At 48.4% G+C, this 24,604-nt stretch overlaps 1 protein-coding gene across 1 annotated transcript in view; it reads right to left on the bottom strand.

The window, feature by feature from the left end:
- The window catches only part of SYNPO2L (synaptopodin 2 like), a 67,366-nt gene that overhangs the window by 27,042 nt on the left and 15,720 nt on the right, over positions 1 to 24,604 (bottom strand). The window contains exons 2-3 of the mRNA XM_060236653.1: positions 3,690 to 3,841; positions 1,744 to 2,402 (exon numbers count right to left, since the gene is read on the bottom strand). Coding sequence (XP_060092636.1) covers positions 1,744 to 2,402; positions 3,690 to 3,841 — 811 coding nt within the window. The remainder of the gene's footprint in view (positions 1 to 1,743; positions 2,403 to 3,689; positions 3,842 to 24,604) is intronic.

Raw genomic sequence — 24,604 nt, forward strand, 5'->3', positions numbered from 1 at the left:
TAGGAGTAGTTAATTCCTCCCCAAAAGACTAAGAGAGCAATCCAAAACAGGTCTTCGAAGAATCCTACTCAAGTTTATTCAACGGGGCTTATCCTCAGGAAAGTATTCGTAGGATGCCACTGAAAATACATTCAAGAGATGCGTCCTATAAGAACGAATATTGTAAATTTTATTTTCTGCATTGATTCAATGAGAGTTCCCAACACTCAGTGCTGCGGAGCCCTGTTTAGATACCAAGAGATGTTGATGTTGTGAATATTGTCATCCTGCAGAGGTTGACAAATCATATCTAGACCACAGCCAAGAAAATGGCAATTAATGAAATCCCCCTGTCCGTCCAAGCCTTCCATAAAAAGGTTTTCTTCCCAACTTTTTAATCTGGATTGGCCTGGAGTGTTAATTTAGCACAGGCAAATGGGTCAAATTGAGCTATTTTGAATCTGCTGAAGCTAGCGTGACTCATCTAAGCTTGGAGGAGAAAGAAGGGCAAACCAAGATGGGAGCCACTGCCAGGCACTCGCAATTATACACCAGGATTCTCTAACTGAGGAGGAACAGGATCTGTTTTAGTGTGAATAGACTCCAGTGCAGAAGTAGCAAACTCCTTTGTTATGATGGAACTATGAGAAATTCGGGGAGAGAGAGAGAGGCCGGCACACTCTGCTGCAATCCCTTTGATGTATAGATTGCTCCTTCCGGCCTTCTCCATCTTGGCACCATCATGCTGTCGGTATCTCCACCCATCCTAGTTAGAGTAGATAAGAATCCTCTCTCTGGCCTGTCTAGAATGGAGTTTCTTACAATAAAGGACCCATATTAGTTTTGCAAGTTTAAAGAGGCTCCATGTGTAATCAGGGCTTGCCCCAGAGTGTTTTGTGCCTTAGGCATAACTAACTTTGCACACCTCTCTGCAGCGCCACACCAGAGAAGGGGTTCAAAGTTTAAATCCCCTTCTCTAGAGTCATGCAGCAGCGGTGGCCCGATCCCTCCATTCTATCCTATGGGTCCATAGAAAAGAATGGAGTCCATAGGATAGAATGGAGGGGTTGGGCTGCCTCTAGGTGTGATGCTAGAGAAGGGGATGGGGGGGGGGAGAGATCTTCTCCCTGCTTCCTCATCCCAGGGGTGCAAAGGCAAGGAAGAAGCCCCCACCGCCCGCGCCTCTTGGGAGACTCTGAGAGGCGCAGGGGGAGAGATTTTCTCCCTGTTTTTGCATGGGTGCAAAGGCAGGGAGAAATCTCCTGCCACCTGCACCTCTCGAGAGACTCCTAAGAGGCACAGGGGGACTTGGAGAGGCAGCCACTGGGTAGCTGCCACACCAAGTCCTATGGGGAGTGCCCGATTCAGGGTCCCCAGTCTGCCGGCACCATAGGCAACCAACTAGTTTGCCTAGTGGCAGAGTGGGCCCTGTGTGTAACTTTGTTTTTCTTGTCAGCACACACAAACCAGTAAGGCTTTGCTGCATTATGAGTACTGAGCACTCTACGAAGCCCAAATAATCCACCACATGCAACTATTTGTCTGGGTTACAGCCCTGCTTGCAAGCACTATTTTCAGCTGATATTTTCCCCCGAAACAACCAGCATTAACATTATTGTACAGTTTCCCTCTTCATAATGCAGTGACTCTCCTCCCTGCTCTAGCTCTACCAGCCTTGTAGCCCCCAGGCTACCCATGTTCCACCCCAAGGAAAACTGACTCCTGTGAAGCAAGGGAGGGAGGGAGATTGTCTGGAGCACTTACTGGCTTGCTTGGCTTTCTCGGCATAAGTGGTGGTCAGGTCTTCATCCACCGGATGCTCAACAGGCCCTATCATGGGGATGAGGTGCCTCTCAGAGCGGATGGTCTTGGTGGCATGGGGCAGGAGCAAGGCCTCGGGGGAAGGCTCTCTGTCTCCATGTGGGGGGAGCTCCAGCAAGGCCTCACTCTCAGAGAAAGGGGTGTCTGTGCGGCTGCATGGCTGACACACAATCTCCCTCTTGGCCACTCCGGTGGGGCCATCTCCTCCATCTTGCGTTTGAACCGCGGCCTCCAGAATGCTGTTGTAACTGCTCAGCTCCGAAAGGGAGACTTCCTCCTGCGGCTCGCCCACTTTGTTGTTTGGGACCCCCGGCGGGGAACGGGGACTCTTCTTGCGGGCCCTCCGCTGCTTCTCCTGGGCCACGTTGTCAGCATCACTGTCTGTCTCCGCGTAGTAGGCTTCGCTATCTGGGGGGGAGGTGAGAGTCTCCAGCTGCTGCTGCTGCCGGCGGGACTGTGGCTCGGGCTGTGGGGCAACAGGGGCAGTGGGTGGCTCAGGGCTGAGGGCCTGAGCAACCTGGCCAAGAGGGGAGGCCGCTCGCACCTGCTTGGGGGAAGGGGAACGCAGCAGCCTCGTGCTGGCAGAGTCTCCGCTGGTTGCCCTGGAGAACAGAAGGGGAAACAATCACAGCCTTTCAGTCAGTTATCTACTGGGCCATGCATAATGTGTGGTATCTGTGTAGGTGTTGCGTGTGAATTGATTCCCAAAATGAGAATCTTGACTTTAATTTGTAAAAAGACATATAATTAGAGGATTGCGAAATCATGCACATAATGACCAATGAGGATGCAGGCTCTACTTCATACTGAGAGCCAGTTTAGTGTAGTGGTTAAGTGTGCAGACACTTATCTGAGAGAACCAGGTTTGATTCCCCACTCCTCCACTTGCAGCTGCTGGAATGGCCTTGGGTCAGCCATAGCTCTCTTATCTGGGAGAACTGGGTTTGATTCCCCACTCTTCCACTTGCACCTGCTGGCATGGCCTTGGGTTAGCCATAGCTCTGGCAGAGGCTGTCCTTGAAAGGGCAGCTGCTATAAGAGCTCTCTCAGCCCCACCCACCTCACAGGGTGTCTGTTGTGGGAGAAGGAGATAAAGGATATTGTAAGCCGCTCTGAGACTGATTCATAGAGAAGGGCAGGGCATAAATCTGCAGTCTTCTTGTTCTTCCCTGGTGGTAGAAAGTCCTGTCAAGTCACTGCCAACTTATAGTGCCCTGGTCAGGTTTTCAAGGCAAGAGACATTCTCAGGTGTGGCTTGCCATTTCCTGCCTCTGCACATGAACTTCCTTGGTGGTCTCCCATCCAAGCACTAACTAGGGTTGACCCTGCTTAGCTTTCAAGGTCTGATAAGAGCAAGCTAACCTGAGCTATCTAGGTCAGGGCTCATATTCTCCTAGTCTGAAGAAGAAGAAGAGGAGGAGGAAGAGGAGGAGGAGGAAGAGGAGGAGGAAGAAGAGGAGGAGGAAAAAGAAGAAGATGATGATCTTGGATTTATACCCTTCACTCTGAATCTCAGAGTGGCTTACAATCTCTCCCAGAAGCTGCCCCCTTAAGGACAACTCCTGTGAGAGCTCTGGCTGACCCAAGGCCATTCCAGCTGGTGCAAGTGGAGGAGTGGGGAATCAAACCCGGTTCTCCCAGATAAGAGAGCTCTGGCTGACCCAAGGCCATTCCAGCAGGTGCAAGTGGAGGAGTGGAGAATCAAACCCGGTTCTCCCAGATAAGAGAGCTCTGGCTGACCCAAGGCCATTCCAGCAGCTGCAAGTGGAGGAGTGGGGAATCAAACCTGGTTCTCCCAGATAAGAGTCCGCTCACTTAACTACTACACTACAGTGTTTTCCCCCTCTGCTCTCCCGGCAGTCAGTCAGTCCCATTGTCCTCCCCATTACCTTTTGACCACAATGTTGAGGATGCCGTTGGAAGAGTCGATGATTTGCATGGCACTGGCATGGGAGAGGCTGGCACAGGGCTTTCCATTGATAGACACCAGCTCATCGTTCTCCCAGAGGCCCCCACGGCAAGCTTTGCTCCGCTTGCGGATCTGAGAAGAGAAGGCAGAGTGGAGAGAATCAGTTAGCAGCTTGGTTCTTTCAAATGGCACCTCAAGCCACCTATTAATGGAAGGTGTGTCCTGGATCTTTCTCCTAGATCAGAACCTGAAGCCCTCCACCATCTGCCGAAGAACTTCTCTAGAGGAAAGTCAGTGGACCTCCATTAAAGAAACTGATTTCAGTGAAGCTGCATATTCTTCATAGAAGTTCAGCACTTTTACATTTGTGTACTTTCCAAAACTTTCCCTCTGGACCCAGTAATGTCAAAATTAGTTTGTCAATTAATGTGCATGTGATTAGGGGTGACCTTGTAAGACATAGGTTAGACCATAGACTTGGTAAACATAACCCTCCAGTAGGGCCTGGTAGACATACGGTAGACTATAGACTATAGACCTGGCAGACATAACCCCCTACCTCCCGCACACACACCAGAGCCTGGAGATTGCCTGCTTTTACAACTGATCTCCAGGCAACAGACTTTAGTTCCCCTGGAGAAAATGGCTGCTTTAGAAGGTGGACTCTATAGCATCATACCCCCAGGGGTGGAATTCTAGCAGGAGCTCCTTTGCATCTTAGCCACACACCCCCTGATGTAGCCAATCCTCCAAGAGCTTACAAAAAAGAGCCTTGTAAGCTCTTGGAGGACTGGCTACATCAGGGGTGTGTGGCCTAAGATGCACTGTGGTATGGGAGTTGAATTGAGCCTCAGTGGAAAAACCATTGCATGGCATACAGAAAGTTCCAGTTCAATCCTCAGCAGCATCTCCAGTCAGCCTGAGAACCTGGATAGCAGCTGCCTGCCGGTCTAAGTGGACAATACTGACTTTGATGGATCAAGAGGTGGGTTCAGTAGCTTCCGTGTATTCGCCTGTTCACTGAGGCCCTTTCCAGGAATTTCCAAAATTAGAGTTGGCAGCCCTAGGAAGACGTTATCTACTAGTGGCTTCTGAAAAGTTTCTTTAAAATTTCCTTTAGTGAAGGCTTTTCCTGAGTAAAATCACTAGGATTATTTCAGGAGGGCAGCCATGTTGGCCTGAAGCAACAGAACAAAGTTTGAGTCCAGGGGCACCGTGAAGACCAACCAAGTTGAATTCTGGGTATTACTAGGATTATATCAGCCAGTTAACACACAATGGAGTTATGACTGCTTTGTCCATTCCCTCTCTCAGAGGCAAGATTTCCCCTCCATTTTTCTTTCCTTTTACTGCCTGAGCCACCCAATTAATGTGTTTTCTTCTTTGCTGGAGAACTCTGGCTGCCCCACCCGGTCACAGCACGATATTTCGGCTATGAGCTCAGACCAGGAACCTGAGGGAAGGATTGGGAACCCGCTTGAACTTTAATGGCACTTGAGATGTTTTTATATTCCAAATTAACAAAATATTTCATTCAACAGAGGGGAAAGGTCAGGTGGAAATTTCTGAAATAAAACCAGCACATTCGCAGGGTTTAGTTTTTATGTTTCAGAGAAATGAGAGTTTCTCAAGTTATTCAGGGTTACTTAAAATATTTATGTTGAGGAGCTTCTGTGCCAGTGTTTTCCAAATATTTCAGAAAACGTTCTTTGAGTATCCTCTGATTCCTTGGGTTTCAAGAAGACTGGTGCCCTCTTTCCAGTACCCAAACCCCTTCTCTTGAAAAACCAGGATTCATCTTGAGTTTTTAACTGACTCTTAAAGTTTGAAGGCTTTAAAATTCAGTTAGAAACTCAAGTCAGTTAAAAACTCAAGACAAGTACTGGTGTCATGCTCTGGGTACCTCTCCCGGTCTCCCAGCGCCGCCGTCGCCCCTCCCGGGCACTCTGGGGCATTCCCCGGAGGTCTCAGAAACAGGGGTGGGAGCCAGGTTACTTCACCGCAGGCCCCCGTTCCCCTCCTGGCTGTGCTGCGGCTCCTGTCCCTCTCTCTTGCGAGGCAGCCTCAATAAGTACCGGCCAGCTTCCTCCCCGACCTCCTCCTTCCCTCCCTTTATCCCCCCATCTCAGTCCTCCCCCCTCCTGGGTTCTGCCCCTCTCTGGCTCCTCCCCCCCTTCAAAGCCCCAGACGCCCGGGAGAGGCGAGCCGGGGCTGGGCTGCCTGGGCGTGCCTCGGGCGTCTCGGACTTCTGCAGCATGCTGGGGTGTGGCGTCTCTTGCGACCACGGGTCAGGCAGCTCTCCTCCTCTCTGCCCAGCGCTGGGCTCAGCTTCTCCCTCCTGCTCCCCGACGTCTCGCTCTGGCCAGGCTCCTCGGACACGGAGACGGGCGCGGTGGCTGAGAGGCGCCGTTCGGGTGGCTGTTGGCACTCCGTCAGCCCAGGTGAGGGGTGGGGCCGCCGCGGGGGCTTGGGAAGGTGTGGGAGGCTCTCGGGGCGGCGGCGGGGGCCGGGAGTGGCTGGCAGGCGCCGGGGGGTCCCCCTTGCGTAGTCCTCGCCCGGGCTGGGCGGGACAACTGGTTAGAAAAGACAGTTTCTAACCACACTAGACCAGGGATCTCTGTACTCTCCAGAAAGATCACATAGGGGGATGTCTTCTTTCTCTAGAAGGTCTATGCCCTTTCCTTAGCCTGAATGGGAGTCTCTGTCTAACTACCCACGTATCCTTGCCAACTATCCCCAGTTCTTCTGTCTGTGTTAAACTACTCTCAGTCAGGGTTGAATTCCGAAACTGACAGTTCTTGACTGTTCTCAGCAAGGGCTGAAATCAGACTGTCAGTATTCAACTCAGTCAAGGCAAAAACCTGACTCTCTCCTCAGCATGCAGCTCTCTCAAGACTTTCTTTGCTCAGTAGATGCTAACCAATCAGATCCCTTGGAGCAGTCTGTCACCCAAGGCTCTCTGGCTCTGTGAAGAATTAATCCTTCACAGTCCTTTATCTGTTTGTACAGCATGTCTAAACTTTTCAAAAGTGCAGTCCATCACAGGACAAACTGAGTCTGGGATCACCACCCTGTGTAATTCTTTTAATCTGTTTAAAACATCTTCATTATTCTGTATGCTAATTTACTGCTCTCCCTTTATATGTATGGGTATTTTTATTTCATTGTGTGTGCTGGTGTCAAACCCTGAATAAAACTTTGCTGGTCTTAAAGGTGCCCCACTGGATTCTATCGTTGCTTCAGGCCAACGTAGCTGCCCATCTGGATCCACCCTGTGTAAGGCTCAGATATGAGGTGCAGGTCCCTTTCAGTTACCCTTTGTGGTATGCCTGATTCAGACTGGGACCAGCGAAGGGGCTTCAGCCCTGCCCCCCATGCCATTTTCTCAAGTGCCTTTACAGCAGTTTTTCAGCACTGTTATTCAGCAATATGCTCACTTCTTTTAGGCTGTAGCCAAGTGCTTTGATCTAAAGGACACAGGAAGAGCTTGAGCCCAAAGAACAACTTGGAATTGGCTAACAGGTTTGCATTTGCTTGCATCAGTAACTTTGAGGGCTGTAAGCCCCCACTGGGGGCAAGGGATGCTCCACCCCCAGGCCTTGTAGCTCCATGCAGGAGGGGAGAATTTCTCTTTTAAAATACAGCCTTGTGTACTACCGGAAGTTCTTACAAGAAGTAACAAAGTGCAGCTATAGGGGTCGCTAGACACTGTGGTTTCACTGTAGAGTTACTCTAGAGCAGGGGTGGTCAAACTTGCTTAACATAAGAGCCACACAGAATAAACATCAGATGTTTGAGAGCCGCAACACATGAACAAATATTTATACGCACATCTTTATTAAAATTTTTAATACTTTCTTTGCATAGAAAGGCAAAATACATATATATGTATGCTTTACAATATGACCATGCTAGAAGGAGAATTTTTTATAACAAAAGCTGGGAATAACAGTCTCCATAATACCAGCATAGGAGAAAGTTTGGGAATTATTGTTTGGCATCAGTAGGAAAAGAAAACATACATGTACCATATAAACCACTGACCACTGTTTGCATCATTATGCATCTCTCTTTGCCTTGACACCAAGGTTAGTAAATACATCTCCTACAAGAGATATGAAACTAAGGGAGAACCCTGTGCTGCTCACGAATTCCATCCCTCCTTCTAGGGCAGAGGTGTCAAACATGTGGCCTCTGCTCTAGTAACTCTAGACACCACAAAGGTTGCCTGGAGACCTAGAGCAGGGAAAGAATGCACAAGAGCCAAGGGAGCCCCTACAGAGGTATCAAACTCATTGTTATGAGGGCCAGATCTGATGTAAATGAGAATTTGTTGGGCCAAGCCATGTGTGTCATAAAATGTAATGCCAGGTAGCAGAGATATAAACTTTATAAAGGACACGAACACAATTAAAGATTTTTTAAAACAAAACTTAAAATAAAACATGCTTAAAAGATTAGCACACTTGCAATATTTTGTTCATTTAACAGTCTCTGATATCTGACATCTCTTGCTCTGAATTATTGCCTCAAAATCCGTGGACAATGTCTGTGTTGTAGCAATCTTGAGTATCAAAGATTTCAGGTTTTCACGGCTGGTAACATCATTAGGGTTTGTAGAATCTTTTGGGCTCAAGTGCCGTGTTCTACTGTAGAAAGTTTTCCCTCCAGACGGAAGGTCAGAGCGCCTGCTCCGGCTGCAACGCCACTGAGGATGTTCTTCGCAGCTGAGAACGAAACGTCTGGAAGGAAAACTTTCTCCAGTAGAACATGGCACTTGAGCCCGAAAGATTCTACAAACCCTAATCTTGAGTATGCTGTTCAGATGTGTATCTGTAAATTGTAAGTCTACTTTTGATTTATTGACATTTGTTACAGAATCCCATGGTCAATGCTTTGAGCCTAAAACCTGGGGGGGAAACATGAAATGGCTGGGCACTGTGAGCTTTTGTACATTAGTTGCTTCATGTGCTGGTCAGTCAATGGAGAAAATAGAAGTTTTGCTCTGTAGCTCCTGTGCGATTGACCAAGCCTGGCAAAGCAAGCTGTGATGCAGAAGGAAGTGAGAGAGACAGAAGGAAGCAGATGACAGCCAGTTGCTTGGGGGCCTGAGAGGAGCCCTCCGGAGGCCTGATTCAGCCCCTGGGCTGCATGTTTGACACCTCTGCACTAGAGCTATTCTTCGTCAATTTCAGCAAGACATTCTGGTCAGGACATAAGGCTGCATTTAAATATATATATATATATATTTTCCCATGATGATGCTCCCCCCTGGCCACCTTCCTGCCATTTTCCAGGCACTGCCCCTCCAGGGCTTGCAGAAAATTGCGCCCTCCAGGGTCAGCAATGGGCTGCAGAAAGCTGAGCTGAGCCCTGCTTTCTCTCTTCATGGAGCTTCCTCAAGCAATCGCTTGGCCTTTAAATATACCAATCATCACTAGAGTTTCTGCAGACTCCTTCAAGTTCTCAGAGGGTATGTGCAGCACCATGACATAGAGGCTGCCTAAAGGTCATCCCCTGTGCAAGCACCAGTCGCTTCCGACTCTGGGGTGACGTTGCTTTCACAATGTTTTCACGGCAGACTTTTTACGGGGTGGTTTGCCATTGCCTTCCCCAGTCATCTACACTTTCCCCCCAGCAAGCTGGGGACTCATTTTACCAACCTCGGAAGGATGGAAGGCTGAGTCAACCTGAGCCGGCTAAGGACAGTCATACTTTGTCTTCCCCTGCAAAATATGGTCCCACAACGTGAGACCACTAAAGCCAACAAAGTGGTCACCTGATGACTCCATTGCTAGAGTTCTCAACACCAGACTGAGAAGTCCCTGGAGGGGAGGGAGGGGCGGGTCTTCGGCTGGGTCTCAGTGCTGGACAGCCCACCCTCCAAAGTAGGCTCTTTTCTCCAAGGGGGCTGGTCTGTGTAGGCTGGAGATCAATCCTATTAGCAGGAGATCTCCAGGTGCCACCTGGAGGTTGACAACCTGTCTTTAGGTCTTGCTGTGTATTCCCCACAGGTAGCCAGAAGGCAGATGGGGGTTGGCTTACTGGGAGCAGAGAGGCAAGAAGCCAGAAATAAATGTGACTTGCCTGCATCACCTGGACATGATGTAGGCACGTTGGAGTGATGCTCTGAATGCCCACCTCACTTCCAGGTGACAGAGGCAGCATGTCCCCTTTATTTCTGGCTTCTTGCCTGTTGGGGGGGGGCAGAGAGGAGTGCCCAAAGACAGGGGAGCCCTGCCTGCACTGCGTCCAGTCGGCAGATTCAATAACGAGTCGTTGTTGATACAAAGAAACTACTTTATTGATACTGATACTTGAGGCTAGGCCAGCATTGAAAAGGCTAAAGAATAACCTGTAGATACATTGCATATAAGGGACACTTCAAAGGGATTCCTACGGGGGGAGGATTAGGCAGGGAACATTCACACATTGATGTTACCAATTCATTCTCAGGCTTTCATGGCCTTGATCGTAGTGGGCTCCTGACTCCCTGAGAAGCCAGGCCTGAGAAGGCACAGATAAGACTTTCACATCTTTCCATTTCAAAGCAAGGACACTCACTACAGGAAGGGAGGGGTAGGAAAGATATGAGCTAGCAGCGTTTGAATATATTTTGGTTCTACCCAGAATGCTCTCTGACTGAGCCAGAGTTACAGACAGACTTGACACACTGGAGGGTGGTGGTCTGGCAGTAGCATCCCTGCCCTCCAGCCATGTTCAGGGTGAAATTCCAGAGCTTCCTGCTGCTGGTGCCGCCTGCCCGTCAGGGGCTTCTGCAGTTGGTCAACCAAATACACCCTGCCTGCAGGCCTCGTTTTGGGCAGGAGCAGAGCTTCAGAACCTCTGAATTGTAGTGTTCTTACTTGCTTCTGTGCTCCACCCCCCCCACCCGATGAGAATTTCCCTGAACTCTAAAATTTGACAAACTTTCTAATATTTTTTCCCCACAAAAAAAATGGGAAAATAGCCAAAACATATAAAGCAGACAGATGAAAATCATCTTCATGCCACTGTGGCCACATGGGAAAAAGTAATTTAAAAAGTATGATGGGTGTAAGGTTTTATTATGACAATGATAATTCAAGATGCATTTTAAGGTAGATGCTGAGCTGATCTAATTGAGTACATCTTCTGGTGATGTCAGGGGTGTGTGGCATAGGCAAATTAGTTGTGCTAATGAGCTCCAGCACCTCTTTTTTTACAAAATGACTCCTGCACCCCTGCTATGTCCCTGTCTCAAATGGAAGTTGGTTGAATAAAAGCTGAAACATTCAGTCCTCCCTCCCACCCCCCTTCAGCCATGACAGCTGCAGAACACAGCAGAGGAAATCTGCCTGAGGAGGAAGCCTCAGCAATGCACTGGTGCGTCCCGGAAGTGTGAGAGAAGCCGTTGGAAGTGTCTCCCCAGAAGTGAGGAGGAAGGGGTGGGGTGGGGTGGTATGAGCTGTCTAGACATTTGCTAGACTTCCCCCAGTCCCCTGGCCTCTCTCTGGGGAGCTTCTCTGTGCTTTTCTTAAAATAGGAATTGCTCATTCCATCTGCCACATTCATCACCACAAATGCCTTGAAGAATCTTCTCTCTTCCTCCGCCTCTAGCATTAAAAAGAAAAATCCCTCTGGCAGGAGAACACAAAACCCAGGCATAAAGAAGGAGTCAAGAGACATTACTGTTCCTCCCCTCCCCTCATTCCAGCAAATTTTGTAGGTCAGTAAAGGAGGGAATACTCCCCTGGCAATGTGGGATTTCCTTTTGGTTTGTTTTCAAAACCACAATTGCAATCTATGGTTGCCAACCTCCAGGTGGTTATACAGAAAAAGATGGCTCCACAGGAAAGTGATATTGTAACAAAAGGAAAAAAACTGTATAAGAGTAACAAGTGTTGATAGAAGTCTTGGCTTGCTATTCTATATTTTGAAACAAAGCATTTATTATCAATATTATTGACAAAAAACACGACACACTAGATGCCAGATTTTAACAACATTGGCAAAATTACAATAAAAGGTTAATGTTACAGCAACAGCTGCAGCAAATGGATTGCCATTTGATTTGATTTGATTTATTGGATTTATATCCCGCCCTCCCTGCCAAAGCAAGCTTAGAGCGGCTCACAGCAATAAAATAGTAGATCATAATTTAACATTTAAACAATTCATCAGATCTACATTATAGCAATTTAAAACAATTAAAACAAACTAAACCAGTTTTGGTGTGAATATCATTTAGTTTCTGGCGGCATTTCTTCTTCAGGCTGCAGTACACTAGGTAAAGCCTTGAATTCAACAATGGGCTATCCAGTATTTCCTGAGCTTAGCACAGAGACATTTTGAATCTGACAAAGGGCAACCCCTAATATGGAAGACTGTTGATCTCTGAGGCTCCAACTGCAACTGTCTGTACAACAATTGTAAAAAGCTGGAGAGAGTCTAAATATAAATTTGAAGGCAATCCTGGGTATTCCATTACTGAATTCAAGGCTTCACCTCAAGTACTGCAGTCTGAAGTTGCTATTTTTATACAGTTTTTTCCCCCTTTTGTTACAACCTCCCGGTGTTGTCTGGAGATTTCCTGGGATTAGAACTGATCCCTGGAGAAAATGGCTACTTTGGGAGGTGGGGTCTGTGCAGCATTATACCCAACAGAAGTCCCTCCTCTTCCCAAGCCCCGCCCTTCTCAGGCTCCACCCACAAGATCGCCAGGTATTTCTCCACCCAGAGCTGGCCACCCTCCAGTAGCCTGGACCTTCCCACGAATGGTGGTGGTTGCGTATGGCTGCAGTGGGGGGTCATCAGATTACTCTCCTTGCACCAGGCCAGAAGTGCCATCATTAGCAGACAAGTTTCAGAGGAAGAGATTGGACTTATCCCCTGCCTTTCACTCACTCAGAGAGTCTCAGAGCAGTTTACAGCCTGCTTTCGCTTCTTCTTCCCACAACAGACACCCAGGCTGGGAGGTAGTTGAGGTTGAGAGAACTGCTCTTGAGAGAATTCTGCCTGTCTCAAGGCCACTCCAGCAGCTGCATGTGGAGGCAGAGTTGGGAATCATTCTGGGTTCTCCCTAGATTAGACTCTCGCTTTTAACCACTACACGAAACTGGCTCTCAATAATATAGTCAATCAGGGCCTTTTTTGGTAGCAGAAATGAGGAAATGATGCTGCGGGGGGTGGGGTGGCGGGACGACTTTAGCTTCCTCTCTAATGCATGTCACGTCTTGGTTCAAATTGGGGGGAGTGCAGGGCTTTTTCTGTAGCAGGAACTCCTTTCCATATTAGGCCACACACCCCTGATGATGTAGCCAATCCTCCAAGAGCTTACAAGGCTCTTAGGACAGGGCCTACCATAAACTCCAGGAGGATTGGCTACATCAGGGGTGTGTGACCTAATATGCAAAGGAGCTCCTGCTACACAAAACGTCCTGGGGGAAGGCGTGGCTGGGAGTTGAGTTCCAAGCACGCAACTCCTCATTTGCTGACTGGTCTCAGAAAAAGTCTAAAGTGTGTCATTCACATGAACATGTGAAACTGCCTTCTACTGAATCAGAGCCTTGGTCCACTGAAGTCAGTATTGTCTAACCAGCCCAACTGTAGCACTCCAGGGTTTCAGGCTGTCTTCTGCATCATCCACCGCCCAGTCCTTCCTTGGAAATGCAGACCCTCTGCCAGCCAAGCAGGTGCTTTGCCACTGAGCCACACCCCCTCCCCTGTTTTAGTCCCATTTCCTGCTGCCCCCAGCCCACCATGACAGAGAATCACGGGAAGCTCCTGCCTGTGTGTCCTGCCAAAAAGACAGGCTACAACCAAAGAGGGAGTTTTGTGGTATAAGATATACCAGATAACTGTCCTGCAATACAGCATCAGTAACTCAAAATTCCCCACATGACCTGCAGCACCCAAAATGACAGCAGTTGTGTTCTTGAGACAAGCCGAATCTGAGATCGAGGGACTGAGGAGAGGGGGCTGAAAGAAGAAGAAGCGCTACTCCAGATTTACAATATGACTTGCCAACTGAAAATAGTTTTGCAAAACAAATACATGGTAATATTGTGCATTTCTCTTTATTGTTCATGCCAAAATTTGAAGATATTTTTCTTGTAGAATTTCGATTTAGTAGTGTAGGATTTCAGGCTGTCAGTCACTTGCTAGAAGGCTTGTTCGACTGTCTACAGTCCACTACAACAGCTAAGGCAAAAGATGTTTTATTAATACAAAGAAGTTCAAAAAACCTAATGCCTGTCATCAACCAGGCAAAGAAATTTTGGGAAGCTTTCAGAGGTCCACAAACAATAACAATTAAAATAAAACAAATACAAACTTCAAGGGGCAGGAGCACTTCCAGCTCAGCAAAACATGCTCAATTAAAACCCCCCAACTCCCCCCCCCCACCCTGCTTGGCCGTATCTTGAGAGGAACGAGGCCTGGATGGCTGCCTCCCTTCCTCCAGTCCAGCTGTTAATTAAGGTGCCCTAGCAAGAGAAACAGAGAACAATTGCTGCAAAGTCTTATAAATCAGCTTGTTGTTCAGTCGCACAGTGAATTTTCTAGTTGTTATATTAGTCAGATTATAGAATTGCTCTCTCGGCTTGACTTCGCGAACGAAGATTTAAGAAGGGTGCAGTAGTCCACGTCTGCTGCAGGCTCGCTGGTGGCTGACAAGACCAATGCGGGGCAGGCAGATCCGGCCACAGTGGCTGCAGGGAAAAGTCTGATTTGGGGTTGGTGCTGTAGCAGTGCGATTCTTCCTCAATCTCCTTTTGTCCTCAAGACCAGCTATGCGTGCGTTCTCAAAGGAAGAGACAGCCTGGTGGATGGTGTGCCTCCATGCTTTGCGATCTGAGGCTAGGTCAGACCACTGGTGATGGTTGATGCGACAGGTGCCAAGGGATTTCTTCAAGGAGTCCTTGTACCTCTTCTTTGGTGCCCCTCTATTTCGATGGCCAGTGGAAAGTTCTCCATACAGAGCAATCTTGGGAAGGCGGTGGTTTTCCATCCTAGAAATATGCCCTGCCCAGCGCAGCTGCGTCTTCAACAGCAGTGCCTCGATGCTTGTAACCTCCGCCCTCTTGAGAACTTCAGTGTTGGTTACAAAGTCACTCCAGTGGATGTTGAGGATGGTGCGAAGGCAGCACTGATGGAAGCGCTCAAGGAGTCGCAGGTGATGACGGTATAAAACCCACGATTCGGAGCCGTAGAATGAAAAAGAATTCATGAAATACTACTAACCATGAAATAGATTCAGGCACATCAAAGTAGCAAACCCCCTCCATGGCTTCTTTCGCTTTTACTAACAAATGCAGGAATGTGCCATTTTAAAGCTTGTGTTCCATTGTTACTAAGTATCAGTTCCAATACCTAGCTCAACTGAGGCACATGGATTATCAATAAGCCAAACTTTGTTTCAAAAATCCAAGGACTGGTTATTTTGAAATCTCATGCTTGACAAACACTCCCCGCCCCCCAAGACAGACATAAACATCCACTTCACTTTCTGCAAGAAAATGATAAAGAAAACACAACTTCAGAACAACTCCTTAAGACAGAACCTCTGACTATCACCTACCATCATCTCTCCTGTGATTTTACTGCTACATGACACCTTGAGAGGGAATCAGCTAATATGTTTTCCTTTCTTTCAATATGTCTGACTTCAAATGACAAATCTTGCACCCATCTTAAAATTCTGGCACTGGTCTCTTTCATCTTATGGATAAAGACTAGTTTAATCTTGTGTGGTGTGATCTTACTTCTCCCTATTTGATGCTCCAAATTCACAACTGAGTTACTGGCACTGACATTTTGAGGGCTTAATGGTTAACCCTGCCTCTTGCATTCTCTGTAATACAATTCTAAAATGCTCTAAGTCAGGGGTGTCAAACATGCAGCCCGGGGGGCGGATTAGGCCCCTGGAGGGGTTCTATCAGGCCCTCAAGCAAATCAAAAGTTAGTTTGCAACTTACAGATACACCCCTAAAAAACACCTGAACAGCATACTCAAGACCGCTATGTTACATACATTCTCCTGGTTTTGATGCAATAATTCAGAACAAGAGGAATCAGTTATTAGAGACTGTTAAATAAACAAAATACTGCTAGAGTGCTAATGTTTTAAGCATGTTTTAGTTTAAGTTTTTTAAAAAAATCTTCAATTGTGCTTGTCTGTGGCCTTTCTAAAGTTTATATCTCTACAACCTGGCATTAAATTTCATGACACACTTGGCCCAACCCAACAAGGTCTCATTTATGTCAGATCTGGCCCTCATGAGTTTGACACCCCTGGTCTAGGTGTTGTGGCCAGGATGAGCCGGTTATTGCAATGGCATCCTGTAGAGCAGTGGTCCCCAACCTTTTTAGCACCAGGGACCAGCGCCAGGGCTGGCTGGCCCACTGTGGCCCCAGGGCTGGCAGGGTGGGGGCACCAAATCTAACCTCCCCGCGAAGCCTCGCCACCCTGCCCCTGCGGTGCCTCCTCCTCCTCCCTGCATTTTCACAATGTTAAGGCTGGGGAAAGGGCCGTGAAGGCTCTGTAAAGGCCAACACCCCCCCCCACCAGTCAGCTGATCAGTGGGGAAATCAGGCAAAACTGCCTCCTTCCCACTTCCTTCCTAGGCGAGGCTGCACGGCTTGGTTACTAACAGGCTGCAGCCTGGTACTGGACCACGGCCCAGGGGTTGAGGATCCCTGCTGTAGAGAGCCAGTTTGATGTAGTGGTTAAGTGCACAGACTCTTATCTGGGAGAACCGGATGTCATTCCCCACTCCTCCACTTGCAGCTGCTGGAATGGCCTTGGGTCAGCCATAGCTCTTGTAGGAGTTGTCCTTGAAAGGGCAGCTTCTGTGAGGGCCCTCTCAGCCCCACCCACCTTACAGGGTGTCTGTTGTAGGGGAGGAAGGGAAAGGAGAGTGTAGGCCGCTCTGATACTCTGTCCTTGAAAGGGCAGCTGCTGTGAGAGCCCTCTCAGCCCCACCCACCTCACAGGGTGTCTGTTGTGGGGGGAGAAGAGATAGGAGATTGTGAGCCACTCTGAGACTCTGATTCAGAGAGAAGAGCGGGGTATAAATCTGCAGTCTTCTTCTTCTCTCTTGTGACCTGCAGCACTTGATCCTAGGATACCAGGAAAAGGCAAAAGAATGCCAGCAGAGGGATTGGTGAGGGTGCCGTTGGGCCCAGGGTATAAAGCAGGGAGGTGGGGCTGATTTAAAAGGGTCCATCCAGTGGTGAAATTCCTGGAGATTTGGGGGCAGAGCCTGAGGATTATGAAGTTTGGGGACAGAACTCAGTGGCCACTTGATGCCCTGGATTCCACTCTACAAAGCAGTCCTTCCCTCCGAGGAAACCCGTCTCTGTAGCCTGGAGGGCAGGTATTATTCTGGGGGGTCTCCAGGCTCCACCTGGAAGAACAGCAACCCTACTAAACCGTGGGAAAAGAATGAAAACATTACTGAACAATACCAATTACTACAGGACTATAATGAATAATATTTTAAAAATATTTCAAAAGTATTTCAAAGTGCATTTTTTTAAGTGCCACAGCAAATCTTACCGTATGAAACTCACAAGCAACATTCTCACAAGTTCAAATAAACAGTTCAAAGTCTGTCATAGGAAGACTGCCTGTAATTCCAAGAAACATGAACGTCGGTCGTCCCACCACTCCAGCAGATACTTTAAAGTGCGAGTGCCAGACTCATTGTGCAAAGGAATTTTCCAAACAATGTGGAAGCTTCCAAAAACATTTTAAGTCCCCATTCAATTTAGGTTGTTCTTCATTATACTTTCAGCATGTACATTTCAAAGGTTTAAGGCAGGGGTGTCAAACCCATTTGTTATGAGGGCCAGATCTGACATAAATGAGACCTTGTTGGGTCAGGCCATGTCAGGTTGGGCCGAGCCATGTTGGGCTGGGCCGTGTGTGTACCTATTTAAGATTAGGTAGCAGAGATATAAATTTTATATAGAACACAGACAAACACAAATATAAGAAGAAAAAGAAGACTTGCAGATATATACCCTGCCCTTCTCCCTGAATCAGAGACGCAGAGAGGCTTACAATCGCCTATGTCTTTTCCCGCCACAACAGACACCATGTGAGGTGGGTGGGGCTGAGAGGGCTCTCACAGCAGCTGCCCTTTCAAGGACAACCTCTGCCAGAGCTATGGCTGACCCAAGGCCATTTCAGCAGGTGCAAGTGGAGGAGTTCTCCCAGATAAGAGTCAGTTCTCCCAAATAAGAGTCCACACATTTAACCACTACACCAAACTGGCTCTCTCTATATTTTTAAAAACTTAAAACATGCTTAAAACATTAGCATTCATTAGACTTAAAGATGCTTTCTTTGTATTTCTCCCATGGGATCCAGGAAACAGGGCAAAGGAAGCTCTTTTCTTCCTTCCCCAGGGGACTGGATGGGGGAGCCTCAGCCAATAGAAGGAAGAGAGGCTTCGCTCAGTAGCTCTGCTGTGAGATTGAGAGAGCCCGGCAAAGCAAGCTATTCCTCCCCCCCTTCCTCCGCAAGGGAGGAGCCTCAGCCTATGGAAAAAACAGAGGTTTTACTCTGTAGCTCCTGTGTGATTGAGCAAGCCTGGCAAAGCAAGCTGTTATGCTGAAGGAAGCAAGATATAGGGAGAAGGAAGCAGATGACAGCCAGTTGCTTGGGGGTCTGATAGGAGCTCTCCGGGAGCCTGATTCAGCCCCCGAACTGCATATTTGACACCCCTTGTTTAAGGCAGGGGTCAAGGTAAGTCTCTGATAGAAATGCCAGCCTGTGATACCATTTCTTTGGAATCACTTTATCAAAGAGGCAACCCACCTACAATATAAGCAATTGCAATTCATAATCTCAAGCCACAAGCATACACTAATCTCTCTCGGCTTGACTTCGCGAACGAAGATTTAAGAAGGGTGCAGTAGTCCACGTCTGCTGCAGGCTCGCTGGTGGCTGACAAGACCAATGCGGGACAGGCAGATCCGGCCACAGTGGCTGCAGGGGAAAGTCTGATTTGGGGTTGGTGCTATAGCAGTGCGATTCTTCCTCAATCTCCTTTTGTCCTCAAGACCAGCTATGCGTGCGTTCTCAAAGGAAGAGACAGCCTGGTGGATGGTGTGCCTCCATGCTCTGCGATCTGAGGCTAGGTCAGACCACTGGTGATGGTTGATGCGACAGGTGCCAAGGGATTTCTTCAAGGAGTCCTTGTACCTCTTCTTTGGTGCCCCTCTATTTCGATGGCTGGTGGAAAGTTCGCCATACAGAGCAATCTTGGGAAGGCGGTGGTTTTCCATCCTAGAAATATGCCCTGCCCAGCACAGCTGCGTCTTCAACAGCAGTGCCTCGATGCTTGTAACCTCCGCCCTCTTGACGACTTCAGTGTCGGTCACAAAGTCACTCCAGTGGATGTTGAGGATGGTGCGAAGGCAGCGCTGATGAAAGCGCTCAAGGAGTCGCAGGTGATGACGGTATAAAACCCACGATTCGGAGCCATAGATGAGGGTTGTCATCACAACCGCTTTGTAAACATTGATCTTTGTGCCTTTTTTCAGATGCTTGTTGCTCCACACTCTTTTGTGCAGTCGGCCAAATGCACGGTTTGCCTTTGCCAGCCTGTTGTCAATCTCCTTGTCGATCTTGGCATCTGAGGAGATGATGCAACCCAGGTAGCTGAACTGCTCGACTGTCTTCAGAACTGATTCACCCACAGTGATGCAGGGAGGGTGATAATCTTCCTGGGGTGCAGGCTGGTGGAGAACTTCTGTCTTCTTCAGACTAACTTCTAGGCCGAATAGCTTGGCAGCCTCTGCAAAGCAGGACGTCATATGCTGCAGAGCTGATACCGAGTGGGAGACGAGTGCAGCATCATCAGCAAACAGTAGCTCTCGGATACGTTTTTCCATTGTCTTGGAGTGAGCCTTTAGTTGCCTCAGGTTGAACAGGCTGCCATCGGTGCGATAGCGGATGTAGACACCATCGTCATCATCTTGATCTACTGCGGCTCTTTGAAGCATCATGCTAAAGAAGATCATAAAGAGAGTTGGCGCGAGAACGCAGCCTTGCTTTACACCTGTGCCTATTGGGAAGGGCTCCGAGAGGTCGTTGCAGTGTCTGACTTGGCCTCGCTGGTCTTCATGTAGCTGGATGATCATGCTGAGGAACCTTGGGGGACATCCTAAACGTTCCAAGATTTGCCACAGGCCTTTCCTGCTAACGGTATCGAAAGCTTTGGTAAGGTCGACAAAAGTCACATATAGACCCTTGTTCTGTTCCCTGCATTTCTCTTGGAGCTGCCTGAGAACACATACCATGTCGGTGGTGCTCCTGTTAGCTCTGAAGCCGCACTGGCTCTCTGGGAGGAGTTCTTCTGCAATGGCGGGCACCAGTCTGTTCAGGAGTATTCTGGCAAGGATTTTGCCTGCGATGGAGAGCAGGGTTATCCCCGGTAGTTGGAGCAGTCTGACTTTTCCCCTTTGTTCTTGTGTAGAGTGATGATGATTGCATCGTGAAAGTCCTGTGGTAGTTTGCCTTGTTCCCAGCAGGTGACAAGTACTTTGTGAAGTGTGCTATGTAGTACTGTGCCCCCATGCTTCCAGATCTCTGGTGGGATTCCATCAGCTCCCGCTGCCTTGCCACTTTTCAGTTGCTTGATGGCTTTAACAGTCTCTTCTAGGGTGGGGATCTCATCCAACTCTGTTTTCACTGGTTGAAGTGGGGTGAGGTGGATTGCTGAATCTTGAGCTACGCGGTTGGCACTGAAGAGAACTTGAAAATACTCCGACCACCAGTTCAGTATGGATGCCTTGTCTGTGAGGAGCACTTGGCCGTCTGCACTACACAAGGGACTCTGAGCCTGATATGATGGGCCATATACTGCCTTCAGGGCTTCGTAGAACCCTCTTAAATCACCAGTGTCTGCACACAGCTAGGTTCTCTCTGCAAGCTTGGTCCACCATTCGTTCTGAATGTCTCGAAGCTTGCGCTGGAGGTTGCTACATGCAGCGCGAAAGATTGCTTTTTTCCCAGGGCAGGAGGGCTGAGCAAGATGTGCTTGGTAGGCAGATCTCTTTTTCGCTAGTAATTCTTGGATCTCTTGATTGTTCTCGTCAAACCAGTCCTTGTTCTTCCTTGTGGAGAACCCGAGGACTTCTTCAGAGATCGACAGGATGGTAGTTTTTAGGTGTTCCCAGAGTGCTTCTGGAGAAGGGTCTGTGGGGCAACTGGGGTCCTCAATTCTTGACTGGAGTTTTGCCTGGAAGGCAGCTTTAACTTCGGCTGACTGAAGGCTGCCAACCTGAAGCTTCCTCCAAGGGATACCTCCTCTCCTGGGTGTGGGTTTAAAGTGAAGACGGAGATTGCAGCATACAAGATGATGATCCGTATGACATTCCGCACTGGGCATTACTCGGGTGTGTAAGACATCTCGAAGGTCTCTCTGGCGCACCAGAATGTAGTCGATAAGGTGCCAGTGCTTGGACCGTGGGTGCATCCAGGTTGTCTTCAGGCTGTTCTTCTGCTGAAAGATAGTGTTGGTGATGGTGAGCGGATGCTCTGTGCAGAATTCTAGCAGGAGGCGCCCATTATCATTGCAGTTGCCAATGCCGTGTTTGCCAAGTACTCCTTTCCAGGCTTCCGAGTCTTTACCTACTCTGGCATTGAAGTCGCCAAGGATGATCACCTTGTCCTCTGTAGGGGTCTTCTGTACGAGGTTGCGTAGATTAGCATAGAACTTGTTCTTTTCTGCAGGATCTGCTTGAAGGGTTGGGGCATACACACTGAAGAGTGTTGCATGTTGCTTGTTTTGAAGTGGGAGGCGTATGGACATGATGCGATCTGAGTGACCTGTTGGCAGGTTTTCGAGTTTGGAGGCAATGGAGTTCCTGACCATGAAGCCAACGCCAGAAAGGCGGCTCTCAGCCTTTGACTTACCCGACCAGTAGAGGGTATAGCCAGCACCATGTTCTTGAAGACTACCTTCCTCAGGGAAACGGACCTCACTGAGAGCTGCTATGTCAATATTCAACCTGAGAAGTTCGTGGGCAACTAGAGCAGAGCGTCGTTCAGGGCGACCACTGTCTACTGTGTCAAGCATGGTTCTGATGTTCCAACACACAAGCTTTAGTCTTTGCACACTTTGTGAAGCAGGTGCATGCCTTTTCTTTGTTGTTATTTTTTGACCGCAAGTAAGGATGCCCGTTGACCGCGGCTAGCCAACTGGGGTGGGGGAGACGAGCTTTGTTTAGGCCACCTTTTCTAGGCCCCTCTCCGTGTGGAGCAAGCAGTGCTGTCCCTAGATAAGGCTGCTTGGTCGTTCAGGGTGCTGCCGAAAAATGCTTTCGTCTCCGAGTCAGCATCAGGCGACCAATACCCTGAACCGCCTACATGCAGGATCGGGACTGCGGCTTCCAGTGGCATCTTCCACCTGCCGTTTCGCCCCTTGCCCATCGCTGCAGGACTTGGTGTGTTGTGGGTTGTGTATGTGGATATGCCCTTCAGGCCTGCGCAGAGGAATTTTTAGGTGAAGCACAGTGTGCGCAGTACTGGCTCCACCCTTTCACCTTGGGGTCATCTGCCATGGCCCAGTAAGCCGGGACGCAGGCAGCGAGTCCTCCAGGTGGTAGGTGTTACATTAATGAGCTCTATCTGCCCGGGTTTGATGTTAGAGTTTTCCTTCTCTTGGCTGGCGAGGTTGGTGAGCCCAGCCTGCCCATCCGGTTATACCGCCGGACATTCGGTCGCACCATGACGTGGCAAACTCTGTGAGAAACGGGGGGGACCAGCGGGAAGGTGTTGCCACGGATGCAGTAATGCAGGAGAGGCCATTGCAGTGATCATCTGCCAGGCATAGCCGGACAGTGACCACGCGGCATTCACTACACCGGGAGAGGAGAGGCTATGTATTGCACATACACTTTCCCTGGGGGGCAGGATACCCAAGAGGGAGCCCACCCCTCCACCCCACCCATACACTAATACACACAAAATTATTAAAATGTCTCATTCAAACTTACCACCCTTCAACGGACCATACTTCTCAGCACAACTAATGGAAAAGACTCTCAACCTCACAAATACAGCTCAACCATTAAATAGATTTAATCAATATCAGCTGTGGAATCTTCTTAAAGGTATAGTATTGATTGAAATACAAAGAGCAGACAATACCCATACATTTTACAGCAAAAAAATTCTATAAGTAACAAATCAAATTCGACACAGATTTAAGCTTAGTGGTGCTAGGGTAAATTAATAGTCCATAAGTAACAAGTCAGATCCATTACTGAATTTAAGCCTGATGGTGCTTGGGCATTTAATTTAAAAATTCAGAATACCTCTTCTTGTAAAAGGATTTAATGCACATCATTGTACGTACCTGGAGTCCCCTGGTATTTATAAAGAACACAGAACCTCATATATTCCTCAGTGTGGTGGTGGATAACAAAATGTTCTGTGAGTGGCGCCTCCATATTTTTAAATCGAACCCTAGACTGATGTTCCAAAATCCAAATTTTAATTTGTCTACTGGAATTTCCGATGTAAATTTTGCCACACCCACAGACCACCATGTACACCACATAGTGCATGGAACAGGGGCTGAAAAATTCAAAGGAACCCTGTAGTTTTGTAGGGTGTATAAACACTTTAGTCCATATTGCCAAGTGGCAGATCTTGCATTTGCCACAGGAAAAATGCCCTCTCACTGCATTAACATCAGAATCTACATGGAGTTTAATATCTGAACGTGTCAGGATATCTTTTCAGGCTGTTTGTCTTTCTAAAATCCACCAATGGTTTAGACCAGGGTTGGCCAAACTTGCTTAGCGTAAGAGCCACCAAGAATAAACATCAGATATCTGAGAGCCGCAAGACATGAATGTTAGATGTTTGAGAGCTGCAAGACGGACCGAAGGAAGGAAGGAAGGAAGGAAGGGAGGGAGGGAGGGAGGGAGGGAGGGAGGAAGGAAGGAAGGAAGGAAGGAAGGAAGGAAGGAAGGAAGGAAGGAAGGAAGGAAGGAAGGAAGGAAGGAAGGAAGGAAGGAAGGAAGGAAGGAAGGAAGGAAGGAAGATGGGGAGGGAGAGGTGGAAAGAAAGCAACTTTAAATGCATTCTTGAAACCACTGGCTGGCTTGGCTTGGAGAAGTGATTTCAAGAGACAAATGAATATATGAAGCTGCCTTATACAGAATCAGACCTTTGGTCCATCAAAGTCAGTATTGTCTTCTCAGACTGGCAGCGGCTCTCCAGGATCTCAAGCTGAGGTTTTTCACACCTATTTCCTTGGACCCTTTTTTGAAGATGCCAGGGATTGAACCTGGGGCCTTCTGTTTCCCAAGCAGATGCTCTACCACTGAGCCACCGTCCCTCCCCTAATGCCTTCCCAAGCCAGCTGATGGGGCAGTGGGGGCTTTGAGAGCCACACAATATGTGTGAAAGAGCCACATGTGGCTCCTGAGCCGCAGCTTGGCCACCCCTGGTTTAGATTCACATCCAGGGACTTCTAAAATATGCCAATGTTTAAAGATAAGTTTGAACACTGGAGACAGGAACAAAATGCCGTCCCTTCACCATAGATATACAACCTGAATGCACTGCCAAGGAGGGACAAATATGTATTTATTGCCCCAGAGAACCCATCAAGCAGAAGCATCTTCACATTTCTTGCCAGGGAGCGAGAGAACAGCCATGATGTTAAACAGGGAAGGGTGACTCTATGCGCTCCTCATAGGGTGCTGATGGGAGGAAGAGTCTTAAAGCGCAGCTGTTCCAGGGAATGGAATGGAAACAGTATGTCAAGAGTCACCACCTGACTTCTCCAAAGGCCTCGTTCAGATGAGCCAGCAGCTGTCACAATGAGGAGAGTTTAAGCCCACCATGTTCCCTGAAGGACTCCCAGCCCCTGCATACCGGAGCCC

This window comes from Heteronotia binoei, chromosome 4 (assembly GCF_032191835.1).
Source record: "Heteronotia binoei isolate CCM8104 ecotype False Entrance Well chromosome 4, APGP_CSIRO_Hbin_v1, whole genome shotgun sequence".
In the NCBI taxonomy this organism is placed as follows: Eukaryota; Metazoa; Chordata; class Lepidosauria; order Squamata; family Gekkonidae; genus Heteronotia; species Heteronotia binoei.